At 39.5% G+C, this 19130-nt stretch overlaps 1 protein-coding gene across 2 annotated transcripts; it reads right to left on the bottom strand.

Moving 5' to 3' along the window:
* Window positions 1–6343: 6343 nt before the first annotated feature.
* Trappc6b (trafficking protein particle complex subunit 6B) lies at window positions 6344–18780 on the bottom strand. 2 transcript variants are annotated; one of them, XM_055595502.1, is made up of 6 exons: window positions 18433–18780; window positions 14935–15002; window positions 13357–13474; window positions 11393–11476; window positions 8127–8220; window positions 6344–6914 (listed from the first exon to the last, which is right to left on the bottom strand). In XM_055595502.1, exons 1-6 carry the CDS (start codon window positions 18511–18513, stop codon window positions 6883–6885), a joined length of 477 nt encoding a protein of 158 aa, XP_055451477.1. In that variant the 5' UTR covers window positions 18514–18780; the 3' UTR covers window positions 6344–6882. The 2 variants fall into 2 exon arrangements, with proteins under 2 accessions (XP_055451477.1, XP_055451478.1); XM_055595503.1 differs by lacking the exon at window positions 11393–11476.
* Between the last annotated feature and the right edge of the window lie 350 nt (window positions 18781–19130).

Below are 19130 nucleotides of genomic sequence, written 5' to 3'. Positions count from 1 at the left end.
AAAACAAGGGACTGGAGATGGTGTAGCAGTTAGCTCTTGCAGAGGACTTGGGTTCAGTTCCCAGCACCTATATAGCAACTGACAACAGTCTGAGACAACAGTTCCAAAGGATCTGACATCCTCTTCGGTCCTCCAGTTGCTGCCCTTAGTCCACTTCCTACTGGGGTAGCCAGGCACAGTGAGTGTAGTGCAGGCCCTCAATCGGAGACAAGTACTGTAGGTGAACAGCTTCAGAGAACTGGTTTAGTTTATTGGGTGAAAGGGGCTATTTATGGCCTTGGGAACATGTCTAGGGTCTCTGAGGCAAGGTTTTTCTGGCTCTGTACCATTGGCCAGGGCAGGGGCTTTGTAAGGTTTCATCTGCATACTCAGGCACTGTAGGACAGAGACAGACAGATTGCTGTGAGTTCAAGGCCAGCCTGTTCTACAAAGCAAGTCTAGGACAACCAAACCTACACAGAGAAACAAAAACAAACCAAAAATCCCAAAAAAGCTACTTCCCTGACAGTTATAAGGTTTCACTCCTTGTTTGACCTTACAGTTTAAAAAATTTAGCTTAGAGCCAAGGCTTATGTCAGTATTCCAAATAACAGCCTAAACATCTTTATGAGTATCTAGGAATGTTCAAGGTCTGTTGGAGTCTACCTGGCTGTCTTGAGCAAAAAGACTATCAGTCAAACAGCTGTCAGACTACCCATATGGCAGCACCAGCTTTTTTCATATTCCTTAAATATAAACTGAAAAGAGAGGCCATGAGTCTGAAAGAGTAAAGAGGGATATATAGCAGGGTTTGCAGGGAGAAAAGGGAAGGAAGAAATGTGATTATAATCTCAAAAAATATTCTCAAAACCATACACAATGTTTATAGATGATTGCCATGCTCCTAAAAACAAGACCTCAGGCAGGGCTGTTTAAAACAATTTACAAGAAATTGCTGTCACCAGCCCCATGACCTTTAGGTGGCTGGAGATGAAGCACTTTCCCAGCCGTCTAGCAAAAGAATACTGTGACTGATGCTAAAAAATGCAAGGCTTTAATTGGTGCAAACACAAACCCCCATGGCTGTGAATTAGTACTAAAAACACAAGGTAGTAAATGAGCTCAACACAGCTTCCGTGGCTATGACTGGTCCAAACATCTTTGTCTAGCTAAGCAGGCTGGACTGGCTCACTTAGTACATCAATTGGAAGACTGCTCTGCCTCTCAGGACTGTAATATGATCAAGAAAATGTTTCTCTTGAGTGGTCATTTTCAACCTATTTTCTGTAATGCAGGCTGAACAGACCTCCTAAGGAAGAAAGAGAGGAAGCAGGGGTTGGGGATGTATAGTTCAGTTGCCAAAATCTTTGACTAACACGAGTGAAGCCCTGGGTTTAATCAGCGTCATATAAAACTAGGCTTAGTGGCACATGTTTATAACCCCAGCACTTGGAGGTAGGTTGGTCAATTTAAGAATCCCCAACTACATCAACTGCATAGTAAGTCTGAGGTCATCTTGATCTATGTGGGACCTTATCTGAAAAAGAAAGAGAAAGAACAGCGGAGGGAGGGAGGGATAGTGTTGATTATCAATTTAACAAGATCTAGATTGCCCATGAGAAAGGCCTGCAGGCACATCTGTGAGGAACTAACCAGATTAAGGTTAGTCTGTGAGGTCTGTGATATTTTAACTGATGTGGGAAGACAACTGTGGACAGGACCAATCCCTACTTGGGGATTCTAGACTATAAAATGGATTAAACTGAGCTCTCTGCTTCCTGGTTGTGGATATAATTCGACTAGCTGCTTCAAGCTCCTGTCTCCTTGACTTGATACCTTGGATTATAAACCAAACAAACTCTTCCTCTCTTAAATTGCTTTTGTCAGGTGAAGAGCTGGGGGAGGGTAGAGAGCCAGGAGAAACCGCGGGCCTTGATCACCAGAATTGGAGTAATTAAAAGTCTCAGTGTGAGAACCTGGTCCATGTGCGCTAATATATTTATAATTCACAGGCTAAGGAGTCTTGACTTCTAGGCCTACACAAAAGCCCTCACATTCATTGCTGTTAAGGGCTAGGATCCTGTTAACCTAGACCTGCCTGTAAGCTGTGATGCCAGCTGCAGCCAAAGACTGAGGAATCCCTACTTCCTACAACTCAGTAGCAGAAAACAGCTGGACTAAAAACAGCTAGGATTGCATAGACATTTCACCAAAGAAGGAATACAAATGACCATGTGAGTATGAAAACATGCTCAGTTTTGGAATGCTCAACATTGCATAGGAAAATACAAACAAAACCAGAAGATATTACTTTATAGCACTTAGGATGGCCATATACTGATACGTGTGTGTGTGTGTGTGTGTGTGTGTGTGTGTGTGTGTGTGTCTTCCACATAAAATCTCAAACACAGACTCAACGTCCCAAGGCCTACATAGGGCTGTTAACACTCTACAGATGACCCACTTTCTGTTCCCATATGCTGTTGCCAAGTTTGGGGAAAACAAAAGCTGCCAAAGACCATTAAGAGTTTCTTGAGCTAGGGAGATGGCTCGATGGTGGAGAATGCTTGCAATTCCCAGAATATATATTAGCCAGCGGCAGCTATCATGAAAAACTCTAGCACCAGTGATCCCATGCCGAAGGCACATCCCCTTATGTGCACATACCTACATGGACACCCATAATTCAGAAAGAATTTGAATTTATTTTTATGTACATTTTGGTGTTCAGCACACATATATATGTGTGAGGGAGTCGGAGCCACTGGAATTTGAGGTACAGACCAGAGAGTTGTGAGCTGTCATGTGGGTGCTAGGATTTGAACCAGTTAAGAGCAGCCAATGCTCTTAACTGCTGAGCCATCTCTCCAGCCCAAGAATCTTTTTTTTTTTTTTTAAGATTTATTTATTTACTTATTGTATGCAAGTGCTCTACCTGCATGTACACTTGCATGCCAGAAGGGGGCAGCAGATCAATTATAGATGGTTATGAGTCACCATGAGGTTGCTGGGAATTGAACTCAGGACCTCTGGAAGACCAGCCAGTGCTCTAAACCACTGAGCCAACTCTCCAGCCCCTGAAAGAATCACTTTTTTAAAATATATCTCATCTATTCAAAATTTGCATCTGAGTACAGCAAAAGGACCTATGCCAGCTGTTTAGTGAAAATGAAAATAATGCTTGTAATTTTCCCCCTTTTGTTTTCCATAGCAACTGGTGGTGCCAATTTACATCCTAACAGTACACAAGAGATCAAGGGAACCAATAACTCGACACTGTCAGCAATATTTGTTTCGTTTTATATATACACACACATCATACTACATACTGGTCATCCTAAGTGCTGTGAAGTATTACCTTATGGTTTTGTTTGTGTTTTGCAATGCAAAGTTGAGCATTCCATCACTGAGCATGTTTTCATACTCACTTGGTCTTTTGTATTCCTTTTTTGGAGAAATATATATGCAATCCTAGCTGTTTTCAATCAGGCTATTTTCTGCAACTGAGTTGCTCGAGCTGCCCTCTGCCCCATGGTTTGTTGTTTGTTTTTATGTGCATTGGTCTTTTGCTTGCATGTGTCTGTGTGAGGTTGTCAGATCCCTTGGAACAAGAGTCACAGGTAGGTGTGAGCTACAATGGGAGTGAGAGTAGCCAATGCTCTTAACCACATCTCTCCAGTCCCATAAGAACTCGTTTTAAGAAAAAAAATATTTTTGACGATTTCATACATGTATATGTTATATTTTGATCATATTCATCCCACATTCCTCTTATCCCCCTCCCTCACCCTCCAGGACCCTTCTTCCCAACTCCACCTGCTTACTTATGTCTCTTTTTAAACTACCCACTGAGTGGAATTAAAGTTGTTTCCACACACATGGATCCAGGTCAACTTACCAGTAGCCACAGCCCTGCAAGTTGCAAAAGCTATTTATCTTTAGATATCTGCAATATCTTCAGTCTATTCAGCTGCTTATCTCTACCTATCTTCAAGGCTTTGGCCATGCAGCTTCTCCAGGCTGATGTAGCTCTATTTGTCTTTGTAATCCTGTGCCCAGTGCTCAGGGTGAGAGCCAAGAAATTATTGCCAGGATCAATTTTATGCTTTTCTCATTCGCTTCTAGCAATTTTCAGGATAATTTTGTTTTGTTTTAGACAGGATCTTTATGTAGCCCACGATTAATGGGAACTTTTTATTTGCTTTCTTTTTTGTTTGTTTGTTTTTCAGGACAGGGTTTCTCTGTGTGGCCCTGGCTGTCCTGGAACTCACTCTGTAGCCCAGGCTGGCCTTAAACTCACAGAAATCCACCTGCCTCTGCCTCCAGAGTCCTGGAAGTAAAGGTGTGTGCCACCACCACCAGGCTAAGAGAACTCATTTGCAGCTTAGTAATTCCCCTGCCTCCACCACCTGAGTGCTGGGACTGTGTGTACACTGCCAGCATGGCATTTATATATTCCTGGTGATGGAATTTAGAGCTTCATGAAAACTAGGCAAGTATTCTATCAACTGAACCACATCATAAGACCAGTTTTTCAGTTTTTATGTTTAAGTCTTTTATGCATCTTAGTTGACTGCTGTGTTCAGCATTAATAAAACAATCCAATTTCATTCCTTTGCATATGGGTATAATTTTCATAACATTTGTAGAAGAGACGTGCTGGTTGGATTTTTTTTTTTTTTTTTTTTTTTTTTTTTTATCAACTTGACAGAAGCCAGAGTCATCTAGGAAGAGCGCACCTGAGCTGAGAAAATGCCTCCATTAGACTGGAATGAGGAGCAAGATAGCATTCCTCCATGGCTTCTGTTAGTTCCTGCCTTCAGGTTTTTGACATGGCTCTCTCAGTGGACTGTGGCTCAAGATATATAAGCCAAATAAACCCTTTCCTCCCCAACCTGTTCTTGGTCAGTTTTCCTTTAACGTTTGTTTTTTTGTTTTGTTTTGTTTTTACTTTTGTTTTGGGAAGGCCTTTACCAGATCATAAAAATAACCTCATATTTTCTGGAGTATTTTATGATTTTATTTTTATATATAAACCCTTTAAGTTTGCTATAACCTCAAAAAAAAGGATATTCAATTTTCCTTATTATCTCCTGACTAACTTAACTGTTTCTACTAAACAAAGTTTCTTTTTGGCTACAATTAACAAAATACACACTGACTAACTAATGAAACAAGAAAACAGTTCTCAAAAAGATGAAGTACAAATGACCAATAAACTTATGAAAGTGTTCAACACTGGTCAGAAGAGAACTGTAAATTAAAACTACGGTGAATGCTGGAGAGATGGCTCAGAGGTTGAGGTTAAGAGCACTGGCTGTTCTTCCAGAGGTCATGAGTTCAATTCCCAGCAACCACATGGTGGCTCCCAACCATTTATGATGAGATCTGTTGCCCTCTTCTGACGTGCAGGTGTACATGCAGACAGAACATTATATACATAATAAATAAATAAATTTTAAAAAAAAATTTTTAAAAAACTAGGTTGAGATTACATCTCAACAGGCAGAATGACACTGATTTCAAACTGACAACGAATCCTGTTTAGGCTGTGAACTAAATGGTAGTTGTAGGAATTTAAACTGTCCAGCCAGTATGGAGGCTCAAAAAAGACCTACTATGTAGTCCAACTATACCACTGAGGTATTTACCAGAAAGACTTCCAAATAAATAAACAAATAAGAGATTCTTGCACATATGTATGTACTGTAGCACTACTCACAAGTGCTAGCTTATGAAATCAACCTAAGATTCATCAACAAAATAGAGAAATTGCCGTAGGAAATGGAGAGATGACTCAGTGGGTAAGGGTACACACTGCTCTTGTAGAGAACAGTTAAGTTCCCAGTACTCACATCAAGCTGATTGCAATCATCTGTAACTCCAGTTCCAACGGATCTTACCTCCTCTTCTAGCCTACTACACTCATGCTCACGCAAGCACACATGCATACGCATACACACACACACACACACACAGGCTTAAAACTAAAATTAGGGGCTGAAGAGATGGCTCAGTGGTTTTAAGAGCACTGTCTGCTCTTCCAAAGGACTTGGGTTCAATTCCCAACACCCACATGGCAGCTCACAACTGTCTGTAACACCAATTCCAAGGGATCTGACACCTTCACACTAAAGCACATAAAAATTAAAGAAAATTAAATAAACAAAAAAAATTTAAACATTTCTAAAAGAATAACCTATGTGCAGGAGTAAGTATAAAAATTACTTCCCAGCCTACCTAATATTCTTTGTCACTAGAGTTACCAAATTCACATTTAAACTAATCTACATTTCACTTTGATTAAATGAACAGAGGTCTCAAGGACTAAAATCTATTAAAGTAAAAGTAAACTTTCAAGCCATTTAGACAGCAACATGCATTTATATGTACATATATACACAATGTATAAATGAAATCCATATATAAGCATACAAATTCTCTAGACAAATAAATTATGAGCAAGACAATAAAAAGTAAGCTTAATTTAGTACAGTGGTTTGTTTTGTTTTGTTTTTAAATAACTAAAACAGATTTATACTTTAACAAATTTTGGTCATTTGAACACAAACTATTCTGATTGGTGCATATTTTTTTATACAGCAATTCAACACACCCTGAGTTTCACTTCTCAATCTATGCTTAAATACATATCACACTAAGGAAATAAAGATGTTTACAATAAAAAGCATTTGTTGCATCTTGGTGTCTGAAATGACATGCTTCACTGAAATCCCTTTGAACAGTTCAGTTAGTTTATGTCATGATAGAAGGACCTTTATCTAATTTGGTCTACATGAATCTGGTGAGATAACACCTTTGCACAGATATCCAAGGATGAGGTGAAACCAGGACTTGAAAATGCTTTGTACAGGCGTAGTCTCTCCTGTATTTCACTGCACTCTACAGCTTCTGTATCATCACCTGAAATTTGCCTGAAAAAGAAAACAATTATTCTTTGATTTTCCAGCACAAGGAAAACAAGCATATTTATCTCCATTCACGAAGTAGTTTCACTTAAAGAACTTGCTATGTCGAAGGTCTTTTTACACTCCTTCAGGTATTCAAAAAAGCCTATTCCATTGTATAATTATCTGGTTTATAATGAGGTATCTTTCCTACATCCTGGGTCTGTCTCTGTTTCTTTTCTCTTTCAACCCTTCTCCCCTCTTTCACTCTATTTCTCTCTATTTTGAGGCAGGGTCTTAATATGTAGTCCTGGCTCAGAGTTCACTATCTAGACCAGACCAGGCAAGCTTTGAACTCACAGAGATTGGGCTACCTCTGCTTTCCAAGTGCTAGGATTCAAGGTGTGAGTTACCATGCTTGGTGATTCTGGGTATTTCACTACTAATTTGTCTTTGGACAGAAAATTAATACAGTGAAATTCAACTAAACTTTATTCTTGGTTAGTAGCTCAAATGAAAAAGATAATATATATTACCAAAATAAATGTGAAATAAATGATACTAAAATGAAAGTATCAGCATTTTCAGTTTCAACATTGTAGCCTGCTATTTGAGACAAAGCTGCAGCCATCTTTATATTCAGCTTCCATTTTGTTTCTAAGGTGAAATTAATTTCAAAATTTTAAACTTTTCAACTCTGCCTCCTGGGAGCAGTTGTTCATAGCTGGCACTAGCAGACCTTGCCAGAGGGTCGAGCTGACCTTATATTTTACTAGGATTCAATAATGTTATAACCTATGCTTTATCATCTATTCACTTGGCTACGCTCTGGTTGCACATTTCTTATCCACACACCAGGCTACACTTTGGATGTATGCTAGAAGACCCTAAGCCACCTGCCTCATTTACCTCACCTAGGACCAGCTTACAAGTTAGCTGATAATACTTTGTCTAGTTAGCCAAAATGTTTACCTGCCCTCCCCATGCCTTTTGCATTTGGTTCTTTCTATAAAAACCCTGCTGTAAGAACTTGTAGATGTCACAGTTAAGCTGTCAAGTCCTTACTGAGGCCCTGACTGATCAGCTTGGAAAAGGAGTTCTAATAAACCATCCATATCTAACTGAAAATGGAGTCTGAGTGGTTTGTGTAGCTATTCTTATACCAGAACACTCAGTTTTTTAAAAAAAAGACCTGAAAAATGACTTAAAATATATGAAAGATAAATAAGTTAAACTTACAGGCAGGCATTGAAGATACTTCAGCTGTTACAATACTTTTTATTCCCAAGTCTGACAAGCCACCTCTGATTAAGCCACATGTAAATGCTAGATACTAAAAAGGGGGAAAAAAAAAAGTAAGGATTTACTAAAACCATAAAGGTACCAATAAACATCAAGTAGATTCAAGCTATGGTATCAATAAATCATTGCTGAATTTAAAAGGAAAATTGAAAAAGAGGATGTCAAAGAGTTTAGAACAAGAGGAAAAGGCAAGGAAAATAAAAAGGAATTGCAAAACTAGACTTTAATTCTAGCACTCCAGAGGCAAAGACAGGCAGACCTCTGTGAGCTGGAGGCCAGCCTGATCAACATAGTGAGTTCCAAGGCAGCCAAAAATACACAGTGAAACCAAAAAGGAAGCCAGGTGTGGTGGTGCATGCCTGAAACCCCAGCACTTGGGGAGGCAAAGGCAAGCGGGTCTCTATGAGTTGAATTCCAGGCCAGCCTGGTCCACAAAGTAAGTCCAGGTCAGCCAAGGCTACACAGAGAAACCCTGTCTCAAAAAAACAAAACAAAAAACAAACAAATTATTAAAAAAAAAAAAAAAGGAGAAAAAAGGTAGGAAAAGGCAATGTGGTACACCCCCGCATTATCCACTACTCAGGCTAAGGCAGGAGGATCAGTTCTTGAGGCAAGAATTGGATGCCAACCTGAGCAATATAGAGTAAGCCCTTACAGAACAACCTCTAATTAAAAAGAAAGAAACAGTACAGGTATTGTGAAAGAACTGTTAGAGTTAAACCTAAGTGAACTAAAGCACATGAACAAAATGACTTAAGCTTGGCCAGAACAAGACCCTGAATCTAGTGTAGTAACACAGAAAAATAGGTCAAGTTTAGTTCAAGAAACAGGGACAGCTTGTGTTTTCTATACTGTGTACAGGGATCTAACTAGACCCCTGGAGTATTACACTTAACTAGTTCTTTTTCTAGTCACTTTCTTGCATATTCAAGACTAATTTTTTTGCCTATTTTTTCAGCCTTCCTATCAATGCTGCTGACTAATCAAAGATCTGCTTCTCTTTCCGTTTTTTGCCTTTTGAGGAAGGTTCTTCTGTAGGTCAGTCAGGCCTCAAACTTACATGTCTTCCTGCTTCTGTCTCCCTGTAGATTACAGGCACGTGCTCCTATATAGAGCTTCCTACAATGAAGCTGGTGCTTGCCTGTAATCCTGCACTTGAGAGAATCAAGCAAGAGAATCACTACAAGTTGGAAACCAGCCTGGGCTATATGATAAGTGCCCCTGTTTGTTTGTTTGTTTGTTTGTTTGTTTGTTTTAAAGATTTATTCATTATTTATAGAGTATTCTGCCTGTGTGCAGGCTTGCACAACAGTAGGGCGCACCAGATTTCATTACAGATGGTTATGAGCCACCATGTGGTTCCTGGGAATTGAACTCAGGACTTTTGGAAGAACAGCCAGTGCTCTTAACCTCTGAGCCATCTCTCCAGGCAATAATAAGCACTTTTAACTCCTGAGCCATCAATTCAGTCCCCTAGTAAAAATCTTTAATTTATTCTTCATAACTGAAGAAACTAAGATGCCCTAAAGTTAAGTGAGAACTAAAAATAGTAAAATGTGATTAATAAAAAGAAAAATAATGAAATATATATATATATATATATATATATAAACCATAAAACATCATAACTACATTGTATTTACAAAAAAAAAAAAAAAAACAAGATATGGGAGGGAAATTTTTTTAAAAAGACAGCAATATAATACATGTGACATGAGGCAGAAGATAGGCTATAGTGGTGCACACCTTTAACCCCAGCACTCAGAGAAACAAAGGCAGGCACATTTCTGTGAATTACAGGCCAGCTTGGTCTACAAATGAGTTCCAAGACAGCTAGGGCTGTTACATAGAGAAACAGCTGTCTTGAAAAAAATTGAAAAAGGAAAATAAATGGATAAAATGCTATTAGAAGGAGTAGAAGGTCAGCACAAGGGACACAACAAACAAGTGGGGGAGGGCACTGGGTGAGGAAGACCAATAAAACCAAAAAGAATCATGACTTTGTAAGTAATTTTTAAAAAAAAATCAATAAAAAAATTGAGGGATGAGCAAGTATTTACAGATAAATATCAAAGTACACTTGACTAGATATATTTATGACTTTGAAGGAAACTTTATATTAAAATTTGTTATTCTAAAAAAAAAAAAATTTGTTATTCTGCCAAGCATGGTGACATAGGCCTTTAATCACAGCACTCAGGAGGCAGAGGCAAAAGATCTCTTTAAGTTCCAGGCCAGCCTGATCCACACAGCAAGTTTCAGACTAGTAGGCTACATAGAGAAATCCTGCCTCCTGCCTTCCCCACCAAAAAAAAAAAAAGCAAAACAAAACAAAACAAAAAAAAAAAAAAACCCACCCTAATTTGTTAGTTTTCTTTAATCCATCTGCTTATTCATTGATGTCTTTGTGAGACTAAATTCAAAACCCATACAAAGCCTAGAAACTCAGATATTATTAACAAACTTTCAGAAATAAATGACAACTATATTTCTTAAACACTTTAGCCTACCAAAGGAGCTGATAAACTATGAAATAACTAATTCTACACAGCTAATGTCTGTATATTTGAGTACCTTCACTGTAAGTATTAAAGAATCTGTAATAAGTCTACATTTAGCACTAAGAAGTAGTGTTTCTCTACTGCCCTACTCAGTCCACAGAAGCTGATGGGCAACATGCCTCCTGTTGTACAGAAATGGCTTAAAACAAAACAGTATAAGCAAAACCATTCTTCATTGAAGCAGTTTATTAAAAGGTATTTTTAAATTGGATTTTTAACATGAGGGATAATGAAAAAGCAGAGGCTGGAGAGTTGGCTCAGTGGTTAAGTATACTTGTTATTCTTGCATAGGAAGGAACTAAATTCCTATTCTCAGTACCCACATAGAAACTCACCATCCTTCATCCATCAGGCACACATATGATGCACAACATATAAGGAAGCAAAACACTTGTATACACAAAATAATAAAATAAAAAGACAAGGAATAAAGAGACCTAAAGATATATATATATATATATATATATATATATATTTTTTTTTTTTTTTTAAAAAAGAGAAGATTACTTAAGGGCCTGGGTATGGGCTTCCCAATGAGTTGCTGAAATTACTATGTTTAATGTGAATCTGTTGTGATTGATTCTGTAATTTTCCCCATAGTTCTACTATTTTTCCAATACAAAACCAAATTCCATTGAATACCTTTGATGCATGTTCTAAATACTGTTTTCCTGCAGACAGCTGAGTAAGTAGTCGAAATTTGTTGTCTTGAAGTACATATATGCCCTGTTTTAAAAATACAAAAACACAAATCTGTGTAATCTGTAGTCCTTAAAATTATCTTACCCGAGGCAGGTGCAGTTTCGCATGTCAATAATTCCATCACAACGACAGCGGCCTGGGCTACAGCTCTGTCTCACTGGATGGATGGATGGATGAATGGATGGATGGATGGATGGATGGATAGATGGGTGGACAGGTGGATGGATGGGTGGACACGTAGATGGATAAATAGAACACAAATCAACCACTGTATACCCAAGCAAATTCTTTTTTAAGATTCAGAGTTTGTTTGTTTATTTTTAACTGTTTGTGTGTATCTGTGTGTCTAATGTACAGGAAGTGCACATCAGAGCAGCTGCTCAATGAGATGAGAAAAGATGTCAAATTCCTGGAGCTGAAATTACAGGTACTTGTGAACATCTGACATGGATACTGGGACCTGAATTTAGGTCCTCTATTAGGGTAGTATGAGCTCATAACCACTGAGCCATCTTCCAGTCAACCAAAGCAAGTTATTTAAGAGTTAAATGTGTTCTATAAATTTACATGTTAGAAATTATTCTAAAGAGATAGAAATATGATATAGTTATGGTTCTAAATACCATCATACTGCTGAATGATAAATAAGGACTCAATTCTAAACAAATTACTCTGACGTGCTATATTCTAAATATTTTTTTTTCCCCAGTTCTGACAGTTTTATTGGGAAATACAATTCAGGAAAGAAAACCATCTTATCATTTCTGGTCAGTGGAATGAAGACGTGTTCAGGGACCCTTCAGTAATGCTAAGAACCCTGTTTTATCCATCTCTATTCATAGACCCAGTCGTGACACAAACTTGTAGTCAATGAGTTATTTAGGCTTAAACTGATCTCTTTTTCAACACTTTTCACTGAATCACTGCCATGAATGATGTTCCTGCCAACCTGAATGCAGAAAGTCCCTCAAATGGTACCTGGCTATAAGAACACCACTGACAACTAGGTGTCTCTTTGCCCATTGTCAGAGTGTTAGTTTATTTTTAATGATGTGTTTGTGTGTGTGTGTGTGTGTGTGTGTGTGTGTGTGTGTGTGTGTGTGTGCGTATACACATGCATAAGATTCCCAAAAGAAGTCAGACACACTGAATCCTAAGGCTGGAATTTCAGGAGGTTGTCATGGTTGCTTGGAACCAAATTCAGGTCCTAATACATGCACTTAACCACTGGGCCACCTTTCCAGCCCCCATTTGCTACATTTTAAATTTTAATACAACTTGTATAATTAGCAGAAAGAAACAACTATAGTTACCAATAACTGCTGCTTTCTCTTTATTCACTTTATCCTGTCAGAGAAAAAGACTGACTTATCATTAACATTAGAAAAACAAAGTTAATTAAAAAAAAAAAAAAAAAAAAGGTTCTGGGGGGCTGAAGAGAGAGATGAGAGATGATTCTCAGCTACGAAGATCACTTGCTGCCCTTGTTCAGTGCCTAACACCCACATTGACGCTCACAACCTTTTGTAGCTACAAGGACCTGACACCCTCTTCTGGCCACTGAATGCACAAGGTACTTTTATGTACACAGGCATACACATAAAAATTAGTCCTCAAAATAACTTAGTTTAAATAAATAAATTAAGGGGCCAACAAGGATAGCTCAGTATGTAAAACTGCTGTGCTCTAGCCTCACAATCTGAGCTGGACCCCAGAACCCGTGGTAGAAGAAGAAACAACTCCCAAAAGCTGCCCTCTGCCCTCACTGTGCCAGGCAAGCTGCTGCATTCACACTCATCACACACAATAATGGGTAAGTAGTAACTCACTAATACAAAGGACAGTCACATTAACGGACTTTTAAAAACAGGTCTTAGAAACAACAAAAAGATTTATCTAAATACCTGATGGTTTGTCCTTAGATTGTCAATTTGTTTCTTGAATACTGTAGTCCAAAAATCTTTACATATGAACTTCATGATGTCTAATTCGTCTTTGAACCTTGCAGTATCTTTTGTAAACCTAAGAAAAATAACTACAAGTAATACAACATATTTCTTCGAAAGAAAACATAAGAGGAAATATTCTCTTACTTTCTGAAGAGGGGCAAGTTGTGAACTAATTTCTAAATGCCACTAGCACTAAACATTTATTGACCGTCATACAGTGATTAACACCAAGCAAAGTCAATCTCACCTCAGAGAATTTACATTCTGTTATGCAATTATGGAGCTCAAGAGCCTATTAGTTATTAGCCATCCTTTCAGTTACAATTCAAACTAGTGCATGAACAATAGCAACAACAAACAAAACAAAACATAAAACAGCAAGGCATGGTGGTTTGTGCCTATAATCTAAACATTTTGGATACTGAGGCAAGATCTCCACAGGTTTGAGGCCAACCAGGGCTACATGAGTTCCAGGGGAGGTTAGGCTACCATATGAGACTCAAAAAAAAAAAAGTTAAACATAATTAGAGTATTTTCATGTAAAAATCTAACCTAATCTAAATTCAACTATTTAGATATTCATAAAAGGATACAAAAAAGAAGTGATGCAGCCAAATGCATCACTTTAATCCCAGCGCTCAAAAGGCAGAGGCAGGCAGATCTCTGAGTTTGAGGCTAGCCTGGTCCAGAGTGCACTCCAGGACAGTCAGGCCATACAGAGAAACCCTGTCTTGAAACAAAAAGAAAAAAAAAAGGGGGAGAGCCCATAAACAGACTTTAAGGTATTTCTATGCCAATGCAATTAAACAAAATTCCATTCAGATTTTTAAACCGTACTAAGCCACAAGCAGAAAATGCAATGAGAATGTAAATAGGCATCTCAATATGTTAATGTTTTCCTAGAAAAAGGTCATATAAATGGGTCTTCCTCATTTATTAAAACATAACATTTGGAGCTGGAGAGATGGCTTAGAGGTTAGGAGCACTGGCTGCTCTTCCTGAGGTCCTGAATTAAATTCCCAGCAACCACATGGTAGCTCAAAACCATCTCTAATTAGATCTGATGCCCTCTTCTGGGGTGCAGGCATTGTATACATAATAAAAAAATCTTAAAAAAAAAAAAAACAAAAACACAAAAACATAACATTTGAAGCTGGGCACAATAGAGAATGGTTATGATCCCAGTACTCATATGGTTGATAGGAGGACTAGTTAAGTCTGTAGTCAATCTGGGTTACACAGCAAGGACATGTCCATAATAAGACCCAAATACCAGAATTAAACTAGCTTCAGGTCTAAGAGATTTTTTCCCCGTGCTGAAACCCAGTGCCTCATAAAGATAAACACATGCTCTACGAGTGATATGCCAGCAGCCTCTTAAAAACAATTTTCAATTTCTCAACTACAAAACAGAAAAAAATTAAAAATTTAAAATTTAAAAAAATATATCTCAAGTTTTGTGCAAAAATCTGAAATGGATCTTCTGTGTTCATAACCTACCTGGAAGAAAATTTTCAAATCCATACTGCTCACCTTTCTATCAATCCTTGTCCCACTCGAAAGCCCATGTTTTCCAGCTTAGTAATACATCGTCCATTTTCCTATTAAAAACATAACAAAACAAAACAAAAACTGTTTTGAATACTCTTAGAATTTTAATATGTTTGTCTTTTAAAACAGTAAAACAGAAATCAGAGGCCAGAAAGATGGCTCAACAGATAAAGATACTTACAACCAACCCTGACGACTTAATCCATAGGACCCATGCTGGAACGAAAGAAATGACTCCAGGAAGTTGTTCTCTGATCTCTCCATGTGTGCTATGACACGCACACATGCACACTCAGACACACACACAAGCTAAATAAATATACATTTTATCAGTACCTTTTCTATATTCTACTTACAAAAAAAAATTGGAGAAAAAAACAAATTCACAGTAACTTAAAAGTTAAATAAACAAGTAAACGGTAGAAGACCACCCACAAGAAAAATTTAACTTTTTTATTTAAATATTTATTATATGTATTTATTTGTATTGGGTGGGGTGGGTATGTCATGGCACACAAGTGAAAATAAAAAGATATTACTCCTCTCTTTCTATCATGAGTTCCAGGGATTAAAATTTCCACTCAGGTCCTCAGGCTCTGCAGTATGTGGCTTTGTAAGTAAGCAACTTAAAAGCCCTAAATTTGTCTTACATGTAGTGAGTGAGTGTGTTTGTGTGTGTGGCACACGCACGCCATGTGTGAGCATCCACATGTGGGAGTCAAATGACAAACTGTTTGAGCTGGTTTGTTCCTTCCACCATGTGGGTCCCAGGAATCCAACTCAGGTTCAGACTTGGCAGCAAACACCTTTATCAGTGGAGTCTTCTACTAGTACACAGTGACAATTTTGAAATGCTAAAAGCACAAATTCAAGATGACATTAGACTACACACACACACACACACACACACACACACACACACACACTTGAAGGAAGGTACACCACTTTAGGAGATAATGTTCCCCACAGAGCCACAGACTATCTGCAAAAAACCTCAGTTTTTTGCCAGGTGTGTGAAAGTTCTGTACAAGCTGTTGCTAAGGGGAGTTCAAGAGACTCCACAAAATAAGACAGGCTATTGGCCTTGTCTTTGGCTGCCTCCCAGAACTTCAAAGTAAGACCCTATTGCTGAAGACACAACACACTTCATACATAGAACTTGGAGGAATAGAGCTAGAATTAACTAGAAGCACACTCCCTGAAGACCAGTTATCACAGTATCCACACTGCCAAAGTAGAAAAGCAATGAATAGCCCTCCCCAACAACAATGACCAACACAGCAGAATTTTCCCAAGGGGTGCGGTAGTGGCACTTATATCTTGTGGGTACCTAACAGCTACCTAAGTGGACCTAACACCTGTTGAAGAGGAAGGAATCATTCCTAGTACTACCAACCAACCTACTGTGGCTGGTGAGGTCATGGACCCTAGAGGAGAACCTACTACTGCCACTTTCCTAAACCAGTATAATTTCTAACTACATTCTTAATACTTTATACCTACATGAAAGTGTTTCTTCTGCAGCAGATGGAGACCATTACAGAAACCCACAACAAGTAAAGTATAGAAAACTACCAACTGTGAGGTGCCCAATGCCAATTCATAGAGCTACAATTCAATCCCTAAGAATAAGAATAAGGGAATATATCAGAATGGGGGGTGGAGGCAGAAAAATTGTAAGAGCCAGAGGACCAAAATGTCTGCTGTAAGACTGTATCTTCTGTATATGACAGGGAAGCTGCACTCAAACTCTCAACAATATAATCACCTAAACAACACCTGTACAATGACAACACCAGCTGACAAGGCTCCAACACTAAATGAAGAGCTATGAGCAATTAGTGACTGCAGAGAAAGGGACAATCAGTCTTCTTCAGGAAGGAGTCCCATATAGGTTAGTCAATCCCAAGTGGTCAGCCCTAAATACATACACATAAAAATAACACTAAAGGGACTCAGTTTCTACGTGTGTGTGTGTGTGTGTGTGTGTGTGTGTGTGTGTGTGTGTAACAATAATAATTAAGAATAGGTCATGAAATTGCGAGAATCAGGGGACATGGGAAAAGTTGGGAGAGAAAAGGAAATGATGTAAACACACTACTAATGCATGAAATTCTCAAAAAAAAAACTAATAAAAAATAAAGTTGTCAATGAAAAGAAGGAAGGCACTAGATGGAGATACATCCCATGCTCATGAATTAGAATATACTCCATGAAAGCTGACATCCAATCTCTATCAAAATTTAGTAACATCTTCAGAGCTACACAAACCTAACCTAAAATTCACACAAGATCCTGAATAAAAAAAAGAAATAAAAGGGAAGGACATGACAGCTCCTAGGAATGGTGGAGAAGGTTTATTGTAGACGAGGGAGAGCACAGTCAGAGGCACAGATATCTGGGAGAGTCCAGTGGACTCTCCTGAGTGGACATGACCCTGAGCTAGATATTACAGAGAGAGAAGAGCCAGACCAAAAAGGAGGGTAAAAGGTAGCTCAAAAAAGGCTGGGTAATCAAAATGGCTGGATTATATAGGGACTGTAACTAGGGTGCTTTCCTTCCCTAGCCTTCAGCCCTCTTTATTAACAGGATTAAAGAAGGGGCTCTAGCCCTTGGAGGCACTTGGGAGGCAGAATTAAGAGGATCTCAATAAGTTCCAGTCTAGCCTGTGAATATACTGAGTTCCAGGCAAACCATTCCTAAAATTCCACAAAACTTGGATTCTATGCCTGACTGCCACCCAACAGTTTAATTTAATTCATTAAATTGTATTCCCTAAAGTACGGGAGGAAATGATCTAATCTTGTTTCTCCGGAAGGTCTAGCCCCACTCGGCATGCTTACTAAACGTTTCCTAAAAGAATCATGAGAGAATAAAAACTTCCACATTCGATGTAACCTCCAGAAGTATGAGGCTGCTGTGCCATTCACTATTAACATCAAACTCCTAAAACCAGCTCTAACATAATGAACAATAAATATTTTAAGTAATTAATTTAAGTGGCTTCATAACTGTTGTTAAAAATCTTGCCGTTTTGTACGCTTTAATTCCAAGATTTATCAGGCTTCGGCCCTGGAAGTTGTGCGGAGTGGTATCCTGAATCAAGAAAGGTGGGAGAGGAGTTTTGTTGGGACAGACTGTAATGGGCCTCTAGAATTGCTGGGAACAGCAATTAAGCCGGAATGACAAAATCAGCTCTGCAGTCAGTCTCTGGGTAAATAGTTATATGGTCAATTATAAAATTCTGTGGCATGCACTCAAAGAAACATTGGGACACGAACACACCAAACAGAAGACAAAACAGAACTGGATGAAAGATTAAATCTCAGAGGGGACAGCCGACACACAGGTTATAGACGGTGGGATGCTCGAGGTGGACCAGTTCGGTCTAACCTACTGGGCGTCTACCTACGGCCGCAGGGCGGGAGAGGAACAAGACCAATTGTCACCGCAGACCCCAGGGTGCGTGGCGGCACTCACCACTTCCCCCTGTTCGGCGGACTTGTATACTCCTGACACCATCTCGTTATGGAGAAGCAAAAACAACGCCTCGTCCGCCATTTCCCGCCGATCCCTCCAGCGCCGAGTCGGCTCCAATTAGTGGGGCACTCGCGGCTCCCGTTAGCCCGCGCCCGCCGGTGGCCCGCGCCGTAGCCGGTGCGCAGGGGCTACGCCGGTGCCGAGGCCGCGGACGACCCTGCGCTAGCCCGGTGCCGAGGCAGCGGAAGGCCGCGGTGGACCGCGCCCCTCCTCGGGGCGGCAGCCACTGGGCCCACAAGACCCTATGACAGCTCCACACTCTACGGAGACTGTAGCGCAGGGCATGGGGCGGGAGCCACTTCCGGTCTGGGGTAACCAACTTCCGGTGTTCTGCCCGGCGCTGTGAGCGGTTCCCTGAGCGAGCGGCAGCGCGTTGGTGCGGAGACAGGAGGCAGAGACGAGGGGCGTACGGCTGGAGGGGAAAGACCAAGGGCAGGTTGATTCATTCTCGTTATCCTAGCACGCGGGGGGTTGAGGTAGGAGGATTGCCATGAGTTGAAAATTAGCATAAATTATAGGAGATCTCTGATTAAATAAATAAATAAATAAAAATTTAAACCGGCCGTGGTGGCGCCCGCCCGTAATCCCAGCACTCAGGGAGACGGAGGCAGGCGGATCTCTGTGAATTCGAGGCCAGC

The sequence above is a fragment of the Psammomys obesus genome, unplaced genomic scaffold, assembly GCF_907164565.1.
Source record: "Psammomys obesus unplaced genomic scaffold, mPsaObe1.curated_primary_1811, whole genome shotgun sequence".
Taxonomy (NCBI): Eukaryota; Metazoa; Chordata; class Mammalia; order Rodentia; family Muridae; genus Psammomys; species Psammomys obesus.
Note: the sequence above shows the minus strand (reverse complement) of the source record. Positions and strands in the feature narration are given on the sequence as shown.

Excerpts from the sequence above, each read along its gene's own strand:
- Trappc6b (XM_055595502.1), bottom strand. The coding sequence starts at position 18,513 with ATGGCGGACGAGGCGTTGTTTTTGCTTCTCCATAACGAGATGGTGTCA. Across the intron at positions 8,221-11,392 it reads ATTTAGAACATGCATCAAAG|TATCTAGCATTTACATGTGG; the intron begins GTATTCAATGGA and ends CCCCCTTTTTAG. Across the intron at positions 6,915-8,126 it reads AGTATCTTCAATGCCTGCCT|GCAAATTTCAGGTGATGATA; the intron begins GTAAGTTTAACT and ends TTTCTTTTTCAG.